This window comes from Scyliorhinus torazame, chromosome 10 (assembly GCF_047496885.1).
Source record: "Scyliorhinus torazame isolate Kashiwa2021f chromosome 10, sScyTor2.1, whole genome shotgun sequence".
Lineage (NCBI taxonomy): Eukaryota > Metazoa > Chordata > Chondrichthyes > Carcharhiniformes > Scyliorhinidae > Scyliorhinus > Scyliorhinus torazame.
The window spans coordinates 96,267,601-96,288,084 of NC_092716.1; the positions used below are offsets into that span (position 1 = coordinate 96,267,601).

The 20,484-nt window shown below is 48.8% G+C and overlaps 1 protein-coding gene across 3 annotated transcripts; it reads left to right on the forward strand.

The window, feature by feature from the left end:
- Nucleotides 1–4,723: 4,723 nt before the first annotated feature.
- Nucleotides 4,724–17,586, forward strand: LOC140430772 (uncharacterized). 3 transcript variants are annotated; one of them, XM_072518454.1, is made up of 3 exons: nucleotides 4,728–5,008; nucleotides 12,631–14,401; nucleotides 16,569–17,586. In XM_072518454.1, the coding sequence occupies exons 2-3, from the start codon at nucleotides 12,742–12,744 to the stop codon at nucleotides 16,577–16,579; spliced, it is 1,671 nt and encodes a 556-aa protein (XP_072374555.1). In that variant the 5' UTR covers nucleotides 4,728–5,008; nucleotides 12,631–12,741; the 3' UTR covers nucleotides 16,580–17,586. The 3 variants fall into 3 exon arrangements, with proteins under 3 accessions (XP_072374552.1, XP_072374555.1, XP_072374554.1); XM_072518451.1 differs by having other exon boundaries at nucleotides 4,724–5,008; nucleotides 12,631–17,586; XM_072518453.1 differs by lacking the exon at nucleotides 4,728–5,008 and adding an exon at nucleotides 7,666–7,687 and having other exon boundaries at nucleotides 12,631–17,586.
- Nucleotides 17,587–20,484: the final 2,898 nt, after the last annotated feature.

Here is a 20,484-nt window from a genome sequence, read left to right on the forward strand (position 1 = left end):
TTTCAATCACCCTCATCGATCTCAGCCAATTCGGGGGCGGATACCTCGATAGCTGGGCGGGTCCCATCTATCAATGTCCCAGGTACGTAGGCCTTTCCAGATAAGGGGTGGGGTGGCACTGGTTAGTCTGCTACTGTTATAACTCCTTGATTCAAACTCTATTGTCCTGGGGCAAATGGTGATCGGCTCTTAATGGATACAAGTTTCAGCCAAGTCTGGTTTCTTTGCACAATACGCAGAGGCTGTGTACCTGTCTGTGTCCCAAATTGACCACAATTCCCATGGTCCTTTGCAGGTGGCCATTTTATATGGCTACACTTGGTGGTGTAGGCCTTCCAAGTCACTCTTCAATGCACAGTGCTGGGTTCCATACAGGATGATGTGTCACACCCAATACAACTGTGGGTCTGTCTGGGTCCAACCGCGGATCCTGGATGCCATGACCGGCAGAGAGTCTTTAAAATGGAGGATGCTGATGACCTCGTTGGCCGAATCAGGCGGCCTGGTGGGGAGCGGGAGGCGGCTCAATGCATTGTCATGTGCAATCTTGGTACCAGACTGGTTTTCCTACACATATTCATAATAGCGCCCAATGCTGGATCCTGGCAGAGTTGATGTGGGCAATTGCTTGGTGCTCCTTGAAAAGGCCCAGTAGGGGCTTGTGATCAGTGAAAAAAATAAAGGCTGCCTATAGAAATATTGATAGCATTTCTTCAGTCTAAAAACTATGGCAAAACCCTCTCTTTCGATCTGCGCATAGTTTTTCTCAGCATCGCCCAATGTCCGAGATGGAAATGCGTTGAGGCACTCCGATCCATCATCCATCTGGTGAGTGAGGACATCCCTGGCCCTGTAGGGAGAAGCATCACACATTAACAAGAGCAGCTTGGACGGGTCAAAGAGGGTCATCAGTCAGGAGGATGACAGTTGCTGTTTGACTGATGTGAAAGCCATGCCTCGGGCCTGGGACCATTCCCATCACTGATCTTTTTTTAGCAGATGATGGAGGGAGCAAATAACGTGGCGAGGTTCAGTATAAACTTGCCATAATAGTTGACAAAGCCCAAATACAAACTCAATTCTGTTGGGCCGTTGGGACAGGGGTCTGATGGATATCCTGTGTATTTTCCTCCACTGGATGCAATCCATGTGATAGCTCAGGTAGGTACCTTTGGCCGCATTGAACACCCATTTTTCTCTCCGGAGGCGCCCTTCAGCTTCCTCAAACCGCTGGAGGACTTCAGCCAAGTTTTCCAAATGCTCCTGGTCAGATGAACCTGTGATCAACACATCGTCCAGGTACACTGCCACCCGTGGGAGCCCTCACAGGATGTTCTCCATCACCTGCTGGAAAATGGTACATGCCGAGGAAACCCTGAAAGGCAGCCTGGTACACTCATATAATCCCCGGTGCATAGTTATGGTCACAAAATGTCTGGAGTCAGGTGCCAAAGTTAGTTGGAGGTATGCACGGCTCATGCAGAGTTTCAAAAATGAGCGGTCACCACTGAGATTGGCATACAGATCCTCTATGCAAGGGACAGGATAGCGATCCAATCGGGAGACGCAGTTGATCATCGGTTTATAATCGCCACATAGGCGATGGAGCAGTCGGGTTTCATATTGGGCACGACTGGCACCGTTAAGTCGGAAAATTGGACAGGATGTATGATTGGCAAGCCCTCCAGATGGTCCAGCTCTGCGTTCACCTTCGATAAGAAGTCTTACAACACCAGGTTAAAGTCCAACAGGTTTGTTTCGATGTCACTAGCTTTCGGAGCGCTGCTCCTTCCTCAGGTGAATCACCTTTCACCCGAGGAAGGAACAGCGCTCCGAAAGCTAGTGACATCGAAACAAACCTGTTGGACTTTAACCTGGTGTTGTAAGACTTCTTACTGTGCTCACCCCAGTCCAACGCCGGCATCTCCACATCATGTTCACCTTCGATCACAAGGCATCTGGGACTGGTTGGGCACAAAAGTATCACATTTGTGATGCTAATGCTGCCCCTCTTATGGTGCCCAAACCCTCCTGAAATACAGATGGGAACCTCGCCAGGACTCCTTCAGGCCCAATTGGGGCATCCGGCAAACTCTCTGCCAGTCCAAATGGAAGTGGCGCAACTAATCCCTCCCCAAAAGACTAGGTCTGTTGCCATGGACGACTACCAAAGGGAGATTTGCCACTTGTTGTCCATACTCGACCTGAACTGTTGAGGTACCTGCAATCACCAGAGGTTTCTCCGTGTACGTGGTGAAGCAGGGGTTGGTGTCCCAAAGGTTCAGTATTTGGAGGCCGGACTTGATCTGGTCAAAGGTATGGTGGCTGATCACAGATACCGCTGATCTGGTGTCTAATTCCATGTGAATGAAATGCCTGGACCGAAAGCTGGGTAGGGCGACCCGCGGCAAGGCCACGGAGCGTAGCTGGTGATAGGAACTGTCGTCTTCCCCCACATCGTGTGTCTGGCCCCAGGGACGGTGGTCGCACCTGGCGGGGTGGCGGGGGTTTGGGTCCTTGCAGGGCCGACTGCCCTCCTGAGCTGTGCAGCCAGCGATCACTGGGTGATACCCGTTTTCTGATTTGTCGCGGTCGGGGGAATGGTTGGCAGCCCTCCGGGTCCTGGCAGCAGCGGCCACGTCTCTGCAGAACGTGTCTCACTGCTGAGGGCCTGTGTTGTGGGCAGGATTTGATTGACATATGGTTTGTCAGCTGAGGTTCAGCACCAACATTCCTGAAGTTCCTGGACCCCTTGTTCCATGCTCTCGTGGGAGATGGCAATTTCAACAGTGCCCTGCAAGATCAGGTCCGTTACAGCTAAAGGTTTTTGCTGCGTATTAGTGTTGTGGATCCCATATACAAATCGATCCTGCAAACCCGTTGAGTGCAGCGCCAAATTCATATGGTTCAACCAATTTTCTGAGATGGACCAGAATGTCGCCGGTGGACCCGTACTGGGCCTGGGCAGCTGTATAAAATGGAACACTAGATGATCAACGGCGGCTTTGGGTCAAAGTACTCCCTTACCAGGCAAATGATCAAGTATCCGGTGCGTCTGGGCGGGTGAGGCTTTTTATGAGGCTGGAAGTGACCGCCCCCCCCCCCCCCCCCCCCCCGCGAGATGTCAATAGTGCTAGTGTTTGCCGTTCATCCCCAGTGATCCCGTTAGTCTGGAAAAAATACTGCATGCGTTCCACATATTGCCCCCAGTCATTGACCCTGCCTGAAGCAATTCAAGTTTTCCAATGTGCAACATTTCAGCTGTTTGATGAGAGGCTTCCTGAGGCCGAGACGAAGTAGCTCTGGCGCACAGTATTTGGCGCCGATGGCAGCTCCACATTATTCTCGTCGCCAGTGTAGAATTTGCCAAAGTAGCATGCATGAACCAGCAGATAGAAAACAATTTGATATTCAAGTCTCCACTCCCCAAAGGGTCTCCCTCCCCGACCTGCACCCAAGTCGGTGTTTATATACAAATGAGGGTTTGGTAGTTAAGGGGAATCCCCGCCCCTATTATCGGGGAAGTTCATATTCCGTGGAAGTCACAGGGAATCAGATTGTTCTTATAATGTGACCTCCACGGGGGTTATAACAGTGGGGAATATAATGAAGGAAGTGGATTTCAAATTTGGATTATGATTTGCAAAATTTAGAGCGGGGAATATAATTAAAGAATTAGGTTGAAAATTCAGATGAAGATTTGAAGAATTTATAGTGGGGAATATAATTTAAAAATTGGATTATAAATTCAGATTTAGATTTGAAGTATTTAGAGTGGGGAATATAATTAAAGATTGGATTTACAATTCAGATTAGAAACTTTTAGGATGAGGGATATACTGGGCCGCATGGTGGCATAGTGGTTAGCACTGCTGCCTCACGGCTCGAGGACGCAAGTTTGACCCCGGCCCCAGGTCACTGGCCATGTGGAGTTTGCACATTCTCCCCATGTCTGCGTGGGTCTCACGCACACAACCCAAATAGATGTGCAGAGTAGGTCAATTGGCCACGCTAAAGTGCCCCTTAGTTGGTACAAAGGAATTGGGGACCCTAAATTTAAAAAAAGGATGAGGGATATACTACTGTTTAGGAATTGGATGTAAAATTTGGATTAGGATTTGTAGAATTTAGAGTGGGAAATATAATTAAAGAATTGGATTGAAAATTCAGAGTTTGATTTGAAGAATTCAGAATTGGGAATATAATTTAAAATTGGATTTAAAATTCAGATTAAGATTTGAAGAATTTAGAGTGGGGAATATAATTAAAGAATTGGATTGAAAATTCAGATCTTGATTTGAAGTATTCAGAGTGTGGAATATACAGAATAGGATTTAAAATTCTGATTAAGGTTTGAAGAATTTAGAGGGGAAATATAATTCATGAATTGTATTCAAAATTCAGATTAAGATTTGAAGAACTCAGATTGGTGAAATAATTTAAAAATTGGATTTAAAATTCAGGATAAACTTTGAAGTTTGATGCAGGACTTAAATAATTTGCATATAATTGGGAGTAGGATTTGGAGTTAGAAGAGACAGATTTAGAGTTAGGTGTTAAGGTTGAGAGGGGTAGAAAGAAGAGTGAAGCAGTATTTGGGCTGGGTTCACTCTGCAGGTGAGGCTCTCAGGATTGGGACAACCTGTCCCTGGAGCCGGCGCTGCTGTTCGAGTTGGATCCGCCGGGGGCAGCAGAGAGCCGGCAGCAGTGACAGGAAACCCCGCGGCTGCTCTTGGCTTCCTGTTTACGCGGGCCGGAGCGGGCCGGAGCCGAGCAACCGAGTGGGGGAGTCGGCTCTAGCGGCAATAGTCAGCGGCTCCGTCGACACCCCTATCCGGCCTCCCGGGCACGCTGAGTGCTCCTCGGCCTCCCCGCCCCCCTCCGATTAGAGGCAGAGAGAGAGTCGTGCGGCAGGACAGGCCGCGGCTTTGGGGGGTGGTGGTGGAATTGGGCCTGGCCGGCACTCGGAGCCGGAGCCTCACCCTCAATACCCCCAAGGAGCCAGCAGGTACCGGCGGCAGGCAGGCGGGGTTATCAGGGGACCGAGCGATGAGGCCGATGGGTTTAATAGCGAAGGCCCGAGATTCAGCGGCTCTCGCCCCGGCGGGCGGGCAAGCGGGGAGGAGGAGGCGGCCATTGTCCTGGGCCTGGCGGCGATGGCGCTGCCCAGCCCGGCAAAATGGGAGGGGAGAGGACACTCACCCGCCACCTTGCTCCACACTGCGCGCCATGTGCCAGCTTCACTGAGGCTGCAGCTGCTCCCTGCAACCTGAGCCCATGTCCCAGTGTGATACCCAAAGTGACCCAGTTAAATGCAATTGCCCCATGATCCCTGGCACCTCTGCGCCGTTGCCCCTCGATCCCTGGCGCCGTCGCCCCACGGTCCCTGGCGCCGTCGCCCCTCGATCCCTGGCGCCGTCGCCCCTCGATCCCTGGCGCCTTCGCCCCTCGATCCCTGGCGCCGTCGCCCCTCGATCCCTGGCGCCGTCGCCCCTCGATCCCTGGCGCCGTCGCCCCTCGATCCCTGGCGCCGTCGCCCCTCGATCCCTGGCGCCGTCGCCCCTCGATCCCTGGCGCCGTCGCCCCTCGATCCCTGGCGCCGTCGCCCCTCGATCCCTGGCGCCGTCGCCCCTCGATCCCTGGCGCCGTCGCCCCTCGATCCCTGGCGCCGTCGCCCCTCGATCCCTGGCGAGGTCGCCCCTCGATCCCTGGCGCCGTCGCCCCTCGATCCCTGGCGGCGTCGCCCCTCGATCCCTGGCGGCGTCGCCCCTCGATCCCTGGCGGCGTCGCCCCTCGATCCCTGGCGCCGTCGGCCCTCGATCCCTGGCGCCGTCGGCCCTCGATCCCTGTCGCCGTCGCCCCTCGATCCCTGGCGCCGTCGCCCCGCGATCCCTGGCGCCGTCGCCCCGCGATCCCTGGCGCCGTCGCCCCGCGATCCCTGGCGCCGTCGCCCCGCGATCCCTGGCGCCGTCGCCCCTCGATCCCTGGCGCCGTCGCCCCTCGATCCCTGGCGCCGTCGCCCCTCGATCCCTGGCGCCGTCGCCCCTCGATCCCTGGCGCCGTCGCCCCACGGTCACTGGCGCCGTCGCCCCTCGATCCCTGGCGCCGTCGCCCCTCGATCCCTGGCGCCGTCGCCCCTCGATCCCTGGCGCCGTCGCCCCTCGATCCCTGGCGCCGACGCCCCTCCATCCCTGGCGCCGTCGCCCCTCCATCCCTGGCGCCGTCGCCCCTCCATCCCTGGCGCCGTCGCCCCTCCATCCCTGGCGCCGTCGCCCCTCCATCTCTGGCGCCGTCGCCCCTCCATCCCTGGCGCCGTCGCCCCTCCATCCCTGGCGCCGTCGCCCCTCCATCCCTGGCGCCGTCGCCCCTCCATCCCTGGCGCCGTCGCCCCTCCATCCCTGGCGACGGCGCCCCTCCATCCCTGGCGCCGTCGCCCCTCCATCCCTGGCGCCGTCGCCCCCCCATCCCTGGCGCCGTCGCCCCCCCATCCCATGCGCCGTCGCCCCCCCATCCCATGCGCCGTCGCCCCCCCATCCCATGCGCCGTCGCCCCCCCATCCCATGCGCCGTCGCGCCCCCATCCCATGCGCCGTCGCCCCCCCCCCCCATCCCATGCGCCGTCGCCCCCCCATCCCTGGCGCCGTCGCCCCCCCCATCCCTGCCGCCGTCGCCCCCCCCATCCCTGCCGCCGTCGCCCCCCCCATCCCTGCCGCCGTCGCCCCCCCATCCCTGCCGCCGTCGCCCGCCCCCATCCCTGCCGCCGTCGCCCCCCCCATCCCTGCCGCCGTCGCCCCCCCATCCCTGCCGCCGTCGCCCCCCCATCCCTGCCGCCGTCGCCCCCCCATCCCTGCCGCCGTCGCCCCCCCATCCCTGCCGCCGTCGCCCCCCCATCCCTGCCGCCGTCGCCCCCCCCATCCCTGCCGCCGTCGCCCCCCCATCCCTGCCGCCGTCGCCCCCCCCATCCCTGCCGCCGTCGCCCCCCCCATCCCCGCCGCCGTCGCCCCCCCCATCCCCGCCGCCGTCGACCCCCCCATCCCCGCCGCCGTCGACCCCCCCATCCCCGCCGCCGTCGACCCCCCCATCCCCGCCGCCGTCGACCCCCCCATCCCCGCCGCCGTCGACCCCCCCATCCCTGCCGCCGTCGACCCCCCCATCCCTGCCGCCGTCGACCCCCCCATCCCTGCCGCCGTCGACCCCCCCATCCCTGCCGCCGTCGACCCCCCCATCCCTGCCGCCGTCGACCCCCCCATCCCTGCCGCCGTCGACCCCCCCATCCCTGCCGCCGTCGACCCCCCCATCCCTGCCGCCGTCGCCCCTCCATCCCTGGCGCCGTCGCCCCTCCATCCCTGCCGCCGTCGCCCCCCCCATCCCTGCCGCCGTCGCCCCCCCCCCATCCCTGCCGCCGTCGGCCCCCCATCCCTGGCACCTCTGCTCACTCACCCCTTAATTCCTAGCGCGCCATCCGGTACCCCTGCGACCCGCGTGCCCTCGCCCTGGCATCCCTGCTAGTCCCTGTGCACCGCTGCCTTGCCGCACCATTGCCCTTCGACTCCTGGTAGCTGTTGTCCTGTGCTTTTATTAAGTATTGTTATTTACTATTTTACAGTCAATACTCCAAATTTCCTACCAGAACTCTGATATTTTTTGTGTATAATTGAGAGAAGTAGAGAAACCCTGGATTAGATGAGGTACACAAAAAACAAGGGAAAAATTATTCTGCATCTTTAAAGCTGTAGTTTGAGGTCAATAACATACATAATGTTCTTTGAAATAAGCTTTTTGTGCAAAATATAGAGCCCTGTACCTGACAATGAAAAATACCTTTCTTTCTGAAAGTGTTTAGTGATTACATTTATACCATGTATGTATTGTAGTTGGAACCCTGTTTGATGCTTCAACAAGCAGGAAAGCATTGAAAGGATGGCCTGAGTTTTAAGCTTCGTCTCCCCACAGTTCTCTGCCCTGTTCATTTTAACAGACAGGAAAGTCGTGGGCTGGCATATGCAGAAGTGGTATGCCTCCTCTGTATTTGACAGGCCCCTCACTGTGCCTGGCTCCCATTTATCAAGAGTGAGGAACAAATTTGTTCCTGGTCTTAATCTGTGTTCAATTGTATCAAGCACTGGCCCTGATTTGCATGTGCAGACCGGCATTCATTTCCAGTGGTGTGAAGGTGCAGTCCATGCTTGGCAGTAGCAGGAACTGTTGATTACCTTATTTAACTTGGTGTCTCTCAGTTGGTTTTCATAAGCTGCTTTGTGACCAGTAAATAATGTAACCGTACCTTGTTTTTATAGAACTGTCATCTCCAAATTTAATATTCTTTGCACTAAAAAGTTGAATTGATTGTAATAATTGTAACACTGGAATCTAGTACCAAAAAGGAATAATTGGATATTGTGAATTAGCAGCTGCATTCAGAGTAGTCTGTGGGAGATGAACCAACCTAAAATCCCATTTCAAATTAAATCTGTTTGCAACTGAATTATTAACTTTCACTTCACTTCCCTCCTGTTACAAACCATAGTGATGTAATTCAGACTTCCTCCCAGTAGAAGGCTGTGCATCACATTAGATCCTTTTGATCATTAGGCAAATTGACTTGGAGACAAGAAATTACCAGTAATAAAAGCTTTTGTACCCAGATAAATTCAAATGACCTCACTGCCTATAGCTCGATGCCAAATACAACCTAACTCTCAACAATTTTGTTGATGTACAGATTTATACCTTTGACGCCATAGAGGAGACGAGCATAGTGGTTACGGTGCTGCACGAGTAACCCAAACAGCCACAAGTTCAAATGCCACCTTGGCTGACCAAATCATGGACTGTGTGAAATGAGAGCTTGTGGGTTTGCAACAGAGATATGACAGTTGAAGCTGACAGAATAAATTGTAGAAACCCAAACGATTCATTAAAGTCCTTTAAATCCGAGAACAGCACCCATTCTCGTCTGGCCCGCCAAATTCAAATCCACAGACTGTGACGCTTAAGAACAGTCGCAGTGGGTGCTCAAGGCCAATGCATGTGGCGTTGCCAGTGTTGCTCACATCCTGAGATGTTATGGGAAGTGCTTCCAAGAAACAGATTTCTGTTTTTCCTCTCTGGATTTAGAATGGCTCTTGTTAACAAGCCAGGAATCGTATGCATTCCAGTGTTGTTAGTAACAGGGAGGTAAACTTTCCCTGCAGCTGACCGTGGGCACTTTTGACTCACTGGTATTTTACACAGGGAATGAAATTTTCATACTGCATCCACTTAACTGGAAGAACTTGTAGCTGTACAGTTAGATTTGGATTAGTCACGCAAGTGGTGTGTTGGAACATTAATAGGTAATGGCTTAAAAAAGGTTTTCTTATGGCTTATCGTTATGAGTACGCCATATGGAAATTCCCATATAGACCCATGTATAATGCTGCAATGTGTTTTGAAAAAGCAATTGCAATTATACAAAGGAGTTTTTACCCATCTATCTGCTTTAGGCTGTCAGACTTTACCAGGAGACGGTTGGTAAGGTGGTTACATCCACCAGAGTCCATGGAGACAGCAGTAAAACAGCCTACACCACTTGAACTTATTTGAGTGGATCTTAACTCTATCCTTTTTCTCAGAACAAATCATGACATGCTTTTTTTGTTATTTCATGAGATGTGGGCGTCACCAGCCAGATCAGCAGTTGTTACCCATCCCAAATTGCCCTTGAACTGAGTCAGCTACATGACTGTGGAGCAGGGGTTACATGGAGGCCTGACCAGGTAATGATGGCATTCCCTGAGGGATATTCGTGAACAAGATGGGTTTTTAATTAAAATCGATGGTAGTTTCATGGTCACTATTACTGAGACTAGCTTTCAATTCCAGACTTTAGTAATTTGAACCCATGTCTCCAAAATATTAACCTGGTTCGGTGGATTATTAATCCAGTGACACTACGGTTTCCCACAAATTAGTGCTTCTGACCAGCAGAGGAGCCGGCATCCTATTTGCCTCATTTCATGATGCATCGGTATATATGGAATGGAATTATTCAAATACAGGCTAGCTGGACCACTCACAAAATGGTCTGCCACCAGCGTATCTGGGTTTTACACACGTTATTCATGCTTAAAGAACTGAATCACATCCCTGTTCATACTTGTCCATTGGATTTCCTCTTTTGCTCAGCTGCTGCTTCCCTGTTGATATTAATGCTGTGCCATTATGTTGGTGCTGCCATACTTTCATGGTTTTGTTGTCTAATTATTTTCAGTAGTTATGTGACAGCAATTTGAATCTGATTTGTTACCCTACAATTGTGCATATTAAGGTTCTAGTCAAAGGACATTTGTGCAGACTGGTGGCTTTGGGAAAGCTAGGAATGAGAAGCAGACTGGACTGTAACCATTTGGAGAACTCGCTTTGTGTGGCTGGCCTTTGAAATGTTCTGGATTATGCAGGATCATGGCTCTATCCAAGAACGAATGCAAATGAACTTTGCGCCTGCCTCTTCAATGTCTGAACTGTAGGCATGGTGTTAAAAGTGGTGCAACTAGATCCTTCCAACATGTGGGGTGGTGGTGGAATACACATTCAAGCTTGTGATGCAACCCAACAGCCCTGTACCGAACTCTTCCATGCCAGCCACATTGTCCAGTTGATGGATGTTGGTCAGGACTTGTAGGTGTGGGAACAGGGCAGTCACTCGCGCTTTCACCCCAAGGCTGATCCAGTAACCAACAGATAATGCTGGAGTTACCAAACAGTCACAGTATCGTTACTAACCGTTGACAGAAATGGCAGTTCACCTGGGCCACCCAAGCAGAAAAATATCTACATTGTATTCACTCCTTTCCAATACCAGAAGCCTAAGAATGCACTTGATATGGTATCACCTTAGGTGGCAGAGTGGTTGGCATCCTTGCCTCACGGCGCTGAGGACCCGGGTTCGATCCCAGCCCCGAGTCACTACATTTGGATTTTGCACATTCTCCCCGTGTCTGCATGGGTCTCACCTCCAGAACCCAAAGATGTGCAGGGTAGGTGGATTGGCCATGCTAAGGGCGGCATGGTAACACTGTTGCTTCACAGCGCCAGGGACCCAGGTTCGATTCCCGGCTTGTGTCACTGTCTGTGCGGAGTCTGCACGTTCTCCCTGTGACTGCGTGGGTTTTCTCCGGGTGCTCTGGTTTCCTCCCACAAGTCCCGAAAGACATGCATGTTCGGTGAATTGGACATTCTGAATTCTCCCTCAGTGTACCCGAACAAGCGCCATAGTGTGGCAACTAGGGGATTTCCACAGTAACTTCATTGCAGTGTTAATGTAAGCCTAATTGTGACACTAATAAACATAAAAAAGGAATTGGGTACTCTAAATTGAAAAAAAAGATACGGTATCACCAATATTATTTAAAAGATTGAAGTCAGATTGAGGGGCAGCACGGTAGCATTGTGGATAGCACAAATGCTTCACAGCTCCAGGGTCCCAGGTTCGATTCCGGCTTGGGTCACTGTCTGTGCGGAGTCTGCACATCCTCCCCGTGTGTGCGTGGGTTTCCTCCCACAGTCCAAAGATGTGTGGGTTAGGTGGATTGGCCATGCTAAATTGCCCATAGTGCCCAAAATTGCCCTTAGTGTTGGGTGGGGTTACTGGGTTATGGGGATAGGGTGGAGGTGTTAACCTTGGGTAGGGTGCTCTTTCCAAGAGCCGGTGCAGACTCGATGGGCCGAATGGCCTCCTTCTGCACTGTAAATTCTATTGTTCTATGATTGACTGCATATTTTCCAGGCAGTTCCTGTACCAGCTAGTAGTGTTCTTTGTTGAGTGAATGTCACACCATAACTTTGAAACAGGTTCCTGATTCAGATCAAAGTTAAACTGGCACGGCAGAGATATGTTGTGAAGGGCCATGAGCCTGTGATTAAGTTTAGTAATGGACTTTGCACATTGACAATCCATTACTCATGGTTGGTCAGGTTTCTTTGCCCTAGATTTGGAAATGGGCTATTTCTCCCCACCTTCGTCTCCCCTCTCCTACTTCTCCCTTTTAGCTGCTCTGATTTCTTTCTCCAGCTGTCAGGAGTCTTTTGGATGGACTGTGGAAATCAAGGACACAGTCCCCTTCCCAGAGAGTGTTATATTTCTATGTGCTGTGGTGGTGCAGTGGTATTGTCACTCGACTAGTAATCCAGAGAGCCAGGGTAATGAGCGGGCCCAGGCTCGATTCCACCGGTAGCAGATGGTGAAACCCGAATTCAGTAAAAAATCTGGAATTAAAAAATAATGAAATAATTGCCGATTGTCATAAAAACCCATCTGGTTCACGAACGTCCTTTAGGGAAGGAAATCTGCTGCCCTCACCTGGTCTGGCCTGGATGTGACTCCAGATCCATAGCCACCGTGGCTGATTCTTAAATGCGCTCTGAAACGGACCAGCTCAGTTCAAGGGCAATTCGTGATGGGGAAATGAATGTTGGCCCAGCCAGCGACGTTGACATCCCCGGTTCGAATGTTTTAAAAAATGTTTCGCTCATTGTTTGTTCTTGCTTGCCCTCTTCCAACATTGTTTTTTTAGTTTGTGGAAAAATGCAACGAGGACGGTTTGGATAAAAAAAAAATATACAGCTGATTTGAATATTTTCTTTTGAACAGATAAGGCTGCCCGGGACTCTTGTTGCTCAGTGTGGAATCAGTGAGAGTCATCCATCGTTTTGGCTATTTCATCTCGGGAAGCAACTATTTTCCAATGTGAGTCCGTTCAACATGACTGAGTGTTGGGAGGAGCACCCAGCCGCCCCACCCATGGTGGAGAACTGCATTCCCCAGAACAACGAACGCGCACTCGAGTTTGCGATTGTGTTCCCCACAGACGGAGCCCTTCAGCAGCATCAGCCCGTGTCAGCCGAGAGTTCCCAAAAATGCAACATGTGCGGCCAGACGATCACGCAGCTGTCAGAGCTCCAACAGCACCCCTGCTTTGTTAACATGAACCGTTTCTACCAGTGCGCCCAGTGCCAGAAGACCTTCAGCCACTCCAATGACCTCTTGCAGCACCAGTGTGGCCAGATAGAGGAGAAGCCCTTTATTTGTCATGTCTGCAAGATGGGCTTCTCCCAGTTGTTGGCGTTGGTCCAGCACCAAAATGTCCACAATGAGAACAATCCCTTCAAGTGTAGCATATGTGGTGAGAATTTCCAGCAGTCATCAGAGCTCATCCTGCACCAGCGGGTTCACATCGAGGATCAACCCTTTGAGTGCACTGTCTGCAAGAAAAAATTCAAGGACTCGTCAGAACTGGTGGCACACCAGCAATTCCACGCCCCTGAAAAGCCCTTCAAATGCACTGTGTGCCAGAAGGGCTTCAAGAAGTCGTCACAGCTGGTCCGCCACCAATACATCCATGGTGAAAAACCCTTCAAGTGCTTGTCCTGTGAGAAGGCTTTCCGCCACGCTTCCGAGCTGCAGCGGCACCAGAGGGTGCACACAGGTGAGCGGCCCTTCAAATGCGGCCAATGCGACAAGACCTTCAGCCAGTCCTCCCACCTGGCACACCACCAGCGCATCCACTCAGGTGAACGGCCCTATGACTGCAGCGTATGCCACAAGAGCTTCAAGCACCGCTCACATCTGGTGCGTCATATGTGTGTTCATGCCGGTGAGGACATGTTCAAGTGCGTCATCTGCCACGCAGGCTTTAAACAGCCTGGGGAGCTGCTGCAGCACCAGTGCGCAACGGAGGCTGAACGACCCTTCAAGTGCGGCCAATGCTCCAAGAGCTTCAAGCGCTCTTCCTACCTCCAGCACCACCAGCGTGTCCACTCGGGTGAGAGGCCCTTCAAGTGTACTACCTGTCAGATGAGCTTCAAGCAGCTATATGCACTGGTGCGACATCAGCGCACCCACACTGGTGACAAACCCTACAAATGCACCGTGTGTGACAAGGGCTTCAGTGAATCCTCGCACCTCCTGTACCACCAGCACATTCATACTGGAGAAAGCCTCTTTCAATGCACAGGGTGCCAGAAGGGCTTCAAAGACTCGTCTGAGCTCTTGCGTCACCGCTGTGCCCGTGTGGAGGGGAAACCCTTCAAATGTACCGTCTGCCAGAAAGCTTACAAGCGGGTTTCAGCCCTGCAGCTCCACGAGTCAACCCATGTTGAGGAACGGCCACTCAAGTGCAATGCCTGCGAGCGGCGTTTTGCGTGCTCCTCCGAGCTAGTGGAGCACCAGTGTCGGCCAGCCAAGGAGAAGCCCCTGAAGTGCAGCGACTGCGAGAAGCGGTTCAAGTACTCTTCAGACCTGGAGCGACATCGGCGAGTTCACACAGGGGACAAACCTTTTAAATGCATCACTTGTGACAAAGGCTTTAAGCAGAAGGAACACCTGATAAAGCACCAGAATGTCCACGCCAGAGAGAGTCAGTGTAAGTGCACATGGTGTGGTGAGAGATTTACAGAGCTAAGCTATCTGCAGGAGCACTGCCTTCAACACACAGTGCAAAACTCCTATGAAAGTTCTGCTTGTGGACAGTGATTTTTCTTTTTAAATTTTAGTTTTGAAAGCCTGATCTTGGCTAAACTTGTACAAATTGAGGCACAGATATATTTGTACGAGTTTAGGGGCAACACTGGCCCTGGAGAAAAGTGCTTGCGCTTTCATGGGCCATGTGGGTTACAAGTCTCCCCTCCTGTCCCCTTGAATTGAAATCCCGTTTCCCATCAATTCACCGATACCAACAGATCTTCAATCCAATTTAGGATTTATCCACCTATAAAATTCCCCAACCTCCAGGTCCACAAAGTTAATGGGACAACCAGCAAGAATGAAATGTAAGTACAAATAGAAATGAGTTGTCTGGGCCTTGTAGGTGACTTGAGGGCATGCACATGACTGGAGTTTGGATACTTCTGCCCTGGGAGAGGTACTGACCAATGTTGACAGACCACAACCAGTTCCAGCGAGCTGTAAGTCCCATAGTTTAGTGACCTGGATCCTTCAGTCACTTCTGCCTGTGTCCTGCTGGACGTTTTCAGGCTTTTTAAGCTAAGACTTGTGTCTCAATGCAGTGTTTTTTTTTAATGTGAGTTGCATCACCAGAGAGCAAATTCCTTTTTTGAAGGTGATGTTACAAAATAATGCAAGTAGGTTTAGGTGACCAGCACATCCGTGTGCATTCACCCCCCCCCCCCCCCCCCCCCCCACTCCCCTCACATGACCATACCAGTATCCACAACGTGACCAGGTAAGGCATCAGAAAAATATATTTTTTTACCAACACAGATCCGGAAACTGATTTGAACCATCTTTGTTGGAATAAAGCTCCAATGTAGAAAAAAGTATTTGCATTTTAAGATTAACTGCTGTGAAGTGTGGGGTGTGTTTTAGTAGTATTGTTTTCCTACAATGGCAGCAGTGCTGTTATTATACGCTGCAATGTTTGAAAGGCTTTTGCCCTCAAATGTCTTGTTGTATTCAATGGTTTAAAGATATTTAATTTACCTCAGTTCCTCCCACACTTCCACCTGATCTGTGGACCATAACTGCGCTTAGTCCTAATCCCATGATCTCCCTACCCGCAATTCTAAATTGCTGCAGATTTTGGTGATAAACTGTTGTGGTGGAAAGTTGATTCGTCATGACTCCTGTTTTAGTGAAGAGAAAAAGGATGCAAAAGGTAATGTATACTTTGCTTACTTCCTCTGCTCCAAACTCACCTCCGTGCCTTGTGGACCAGTACTAGGAGCTTGGAGGTCGATGCAGCAGCTTTCTACCAATATAGCAGGCTGTGAGGAAGTGCATGGATGTGGCTTTGGAGAATTTTATTCCCCCTCTTGGCCTTTGCGCATCCTTGGAGTGTACATGTACAATGCACATTTCCATGGCATAGTGTACCCTCCAGTATCCTATGCCATCATGGCACCTGGGTTATGTTTGCTAGTAGCTGCACCTTAAGACACGATATGTAAATGATCTCCGTCTAGTTAATACTTCACAAACAAAAACAGTAGAACATGCTGAATGCAGATATTTCCTTGAAAGGGATTAGATTATTTAACTATACAATTATCTGAAGGAAACATTGGCTATGGACTGAGTGTTTCATTATATTGAAACCTAAAAATTAAATTTAGGAACTTTGATCAGGGTTTTGCATTAGATAATTAAATCAGGAACTTCTGATGAATTTTGCATGGATTTCTGTACTATGGTGGAAGCTGAATCTGTGATCCATTGATAGCCAGGAAAAGGTTATCCACCCGCAGACCTGCAAATATTGAATTATTTTCAGAATTATGCAGCAAATGTGTAATTAAAAATAGACTTTAATTTATGTATTTCCATGTAGCATGAAATCCAGGGCTGCATTTTCACTGCTGCAACCTATTAAAATGCCAGTCCTGTTTTGTTTCTTTTTTGTTTTATCAGCTTCTGTGACTTGACAGAGATATGTTTTTTATAGTGTGTGTCCACTTTTCTTAAAGGCATTACTTTTAACAAGAATGTTTGATATAAATGTCCTCATGTCATGTGTGGAAAGGGAACTATGAACAGTGTTTTTTATGGGTTTTTTGCCATTTCAACGTCTACAGTCTTAATATAGAACAGGATGGATGTGAAGAATCGGACACAGCAGAGCTCACGTGTCAAGCCTCCTTTGAAAACGAACCTGCACCATGGAAGGTTGGGCAAGACGTCAGCCAAACACGACCAGTCTAAACCTTAAATACTGCAATCTTTAAAAAGGTGGACTTTTGATGAGAAGAGTGGTATGTTGTTGCCCATTGAACCAAGGGCGGTGTTTTGTGTCATCTCCATTTTGTAAGCACTAACAGTTTGCTAATGCAGACGCTAAAAATGAAATGCAGATTAATTAACAAAAAAGTAGAATTAATAATACTGTCTTATCAAAATAGTCCTCAAGCTGCCTATAGGATATCTCCACGGTTACCAGTGTTTTTTTTAGGAATGTAAAAGAGCTGTCTTTCCTGCTGCTGCGCATGGCTAATTGCAGAAGATAGGATTGTAGTTAATCTACCATCCTTGCTGAGTGTAAAGAGAGTGTCTGATTGTAAGCCATTGAATAGGGAACTGATTGCTCTCATCAGTGGGACCCACACAACTCAGCATATTGACTCTTTATTCAGTTGGCTTACCATTGAATATTCTCGTACTACAAGTGTGATGTGTTTTAAAAAAATGTCGCAGAAGAAAGTTTTTATTTTATTACAAATCAATTTTATTTTGTTTGGGCTACCGTAAACACAAGATGGTGGGCAATTTACTTCCAGGGTTAAGATGACTGTACCATAAATCCCGCAAGCAGCTTGTTGATGTTATCAGAGCCCAGAAAATGAATTGCCACCTTCATACTCTTGCCACCTGTAATTTTTTTTAAAATATACATAGTCTTAATAAAGTTAAATCAATGCTAATGAAAGTTAACTAGTGCTGACTGATGTGATTACTGCAGAATAACATCTGTTTATAGAAGAGTATAATGGAGCAACTTTGCAGTTCTCAATTAGAATTATAGAGGAATTAAAAGCTTGTTCTGTGTTGTTGGTGTCTGCCACAGCTGTGGAAATAAATTCTTTTAAGTGGACCGTGTCAGATCTGAACCATCTCATGCTTTTTAATAATATTGCTGCCAAAACTATAGTTAGCATCAGGTTTTAATGGTCCCAGTTTAACATGCAAGCAACAGGGTCATAGTGTCTGTCTCTCCCTACAGCCTCTCACCCTGTCGACCCTCCTGACAGTTGCTTATTGCTGTTCGTATCACAGTGATCTCTTAATACCCCAAATATTTCTCTTCATTCCTATTTGGAAATGTTATTTTCTCTGACTTTTCTTTAAATGTAAAATATTAACCAGCCCCGATGTTAAATATCTTATTCCATTACTGTCCCCTTTTCACTTTACCCTCAGTACTTAATTTAGCAATTTTCATTTAGTTTTCATCTTGTTCAGTGGTTTGGAAAAATTATAACTTTAATTGATGGGCTAGACTCTTCAACTGTACACATGCAATTGGGTCAAATAATACATGGTTATATGTGATCTATTCCCATGAAATATCATCCAGATTTATTTTATTGGCATGTGTATACAACTGTTTTTATTTGAATCTGTTTCAGTCTAAATTACTTCTCTGCCGCCAGGAAGGACTGATTGAGGAAATTCAAATAATTAAGAATGTAAATTTGAAGAAACTGCCTCGCCAGCACATTCAGAAGTGTGGAAGGTTAACTGTAGGGCTTTTTATAGGAAGAGGAAAAATGTAGAGAGCTGGCTTCTGCCATTCATATCGCCGAGGCAGATCTCATTTGAAGAGTTGAACCCCACTGGCTCGACCTCTTGCATCCTCCTATTGACCTTTCCAATCATCTTAATGGATTTCTAGAATTCCTTCACCTGTGCATCTACCCACTACCCAGCACATTTGACTTGGGAAGGTCCAAACCAGCATTTCTTCAACCTGCTAGTATTTACAAATGCTAAACTAATGGCTGCTGATGGAATGTTTTGCCTCATTTCCTTTGGCACAAAGTCTGTGGCTGTGAAGTCACCTGGACAGGAATGGAACCTAGCCTTGCAAATTAAAAAGAAATCTGACTCACTCGATCAATGCATATACAACACAGTTTTTAGATGACGCTGGATCTTTTTGCTAGCCGCACGCAGACTGACACCACAAATGGTCCCAATTTTATTTTAATAGACAAAGCATCTTAATTGTGATGACAGAATTATAGCACGCAAGGACAACTTTAGGTGATCATTAATGACATTAATCATCTATGTACCAAATTTGGTACTTAAATCATCCATGTACCAAAACCAACCTATAAATGGTCTGAGTAATGAAGCGAATGGGAAACTAATCTTATATATTCCAAACACAATAATAGGACAACCAGGCAAAAGAACAAAACAATTGATAGGAATTATGCAACTGTTCAAACACATAAATAGTGAAATGTAACTGAAATGTTACATTTCGCAGCGTTTGAAAAATAAATATGTATATATCGTCAGGACAAGCCCATACAAGTTTACGAAGATTATGGGTAAAACTTTACAATATCCTTGTCAGACCACAGTTGGGGTGCTGTATTCAGTTTTGGTCACCATGACAAAAGCAATCAACTTGCATTGAAAAGGGAACAATCAAGAGTAACAAAGATAAATTAAGTAAGGTTTTATAGCTCACAAGGAAGTGGAGGGTGGGGGAACACTGTCAGAAGACTGGAGAACAGCTAATGAGTTCAGGGAACTATAGATCAATTGGGTTAATGTTGGCAGTAGAGAAATAATAGAATCCTTGGTCAAGGATGCAATGCTGAAACATGTAGAAACTGGAAATTCATGGAGTAGTCGGGGCTAATTCTAAAAAGGTTCTTACTCGGACAACCTTATTAAATACTTAAAAAAATATTTTTTTTTTCCAATTAAGGGGCAATTTAGCGTGGCCAACCCACCGACCCTGCACATCTTTGGGCTGTGGGGGCGAAACCCACGCAAACACGGGGAGAATGTGCAAACTCCACACGGACAGTGACCCAGAGCCGGGATCGAACCTGGGACCTCAGCGCCGTGAGGCAGCAATGCTACCACTGTGCCACCTTATTAAATACATTGAAGAAGGAACAGAAAGGGTAGATAAGGGTGATGCAATAGATATATATTTTGATTTCTAACACGTAGAGTCGGAGTAAGTAGCAAACAATGTATTGCAATCTGGCTAAAAGCAGTATGGGTTGAAGGTCATTACTCTGGGAAGTGGTGTTCCATAAAAATTGGTGTTGGGACTATTGTTCATCATTTATGAACAGGTTTGACAAAATTTGCACCTTACATTACTGAAAGAGGCCATTTGGCCCATCAAGCCTGCACCAACCCTCCAAAAGAACATCCCACCTAGGCCCGATCCCCCAACGTATTCCCGTAACTCCACCCATCCTTTTACTTATGGGGCAATTTAGCATGGCCAATTGACCTAACCTACACATTGAACATACTAGCATTCTTCTCTAGAACAGAGAAGACTAATGGGTGGCCTAGAGGTTTGTAAGACCGTGGAAGAGTTTGGTAGAGTAGCTATAGAGGTGTTTTCACTTTAGGCAAGATAAGAACTTGGCATCATACTTGTGAGATAGTTACAAATAAATCAAACAAAGAATTCAAGAGAAACATGTCACTAGAGAGATTCTCTACTTAACATTAATGACCAGTTTTTGCTGCCCCACAGATTAAAGAAACTTTTTTCTTTAATCTTTTCCAAATCCCTTTGTTTCTCTTCCCCTTACATCTCCACGGCTTGCCACTCTGGGAGAAAGAACAAATGAGTGCTGAAAAACCAATTGCTGTTGCCATTCTGCCATTGCTCACCGAGGTACACAAGAATGATCCAACACCTCCCTTCTCCCAGTGAGGCCTTTGCTGAATGTCTTTCTGTGAGAATCTGCCTGGCACCGGAAAGTGTTTAAAATGTTAATCTTACTA

What these genes read in the sequence shown, in the direction of transcription:
- LOC140430772 (XM_072518451.1), top strand. Translation starts at nt 12,742, where the DNA reads ATGACTGAGTGTTGGGAGGAGCACCCAGCCGCCCCACCCATGGTGGAG.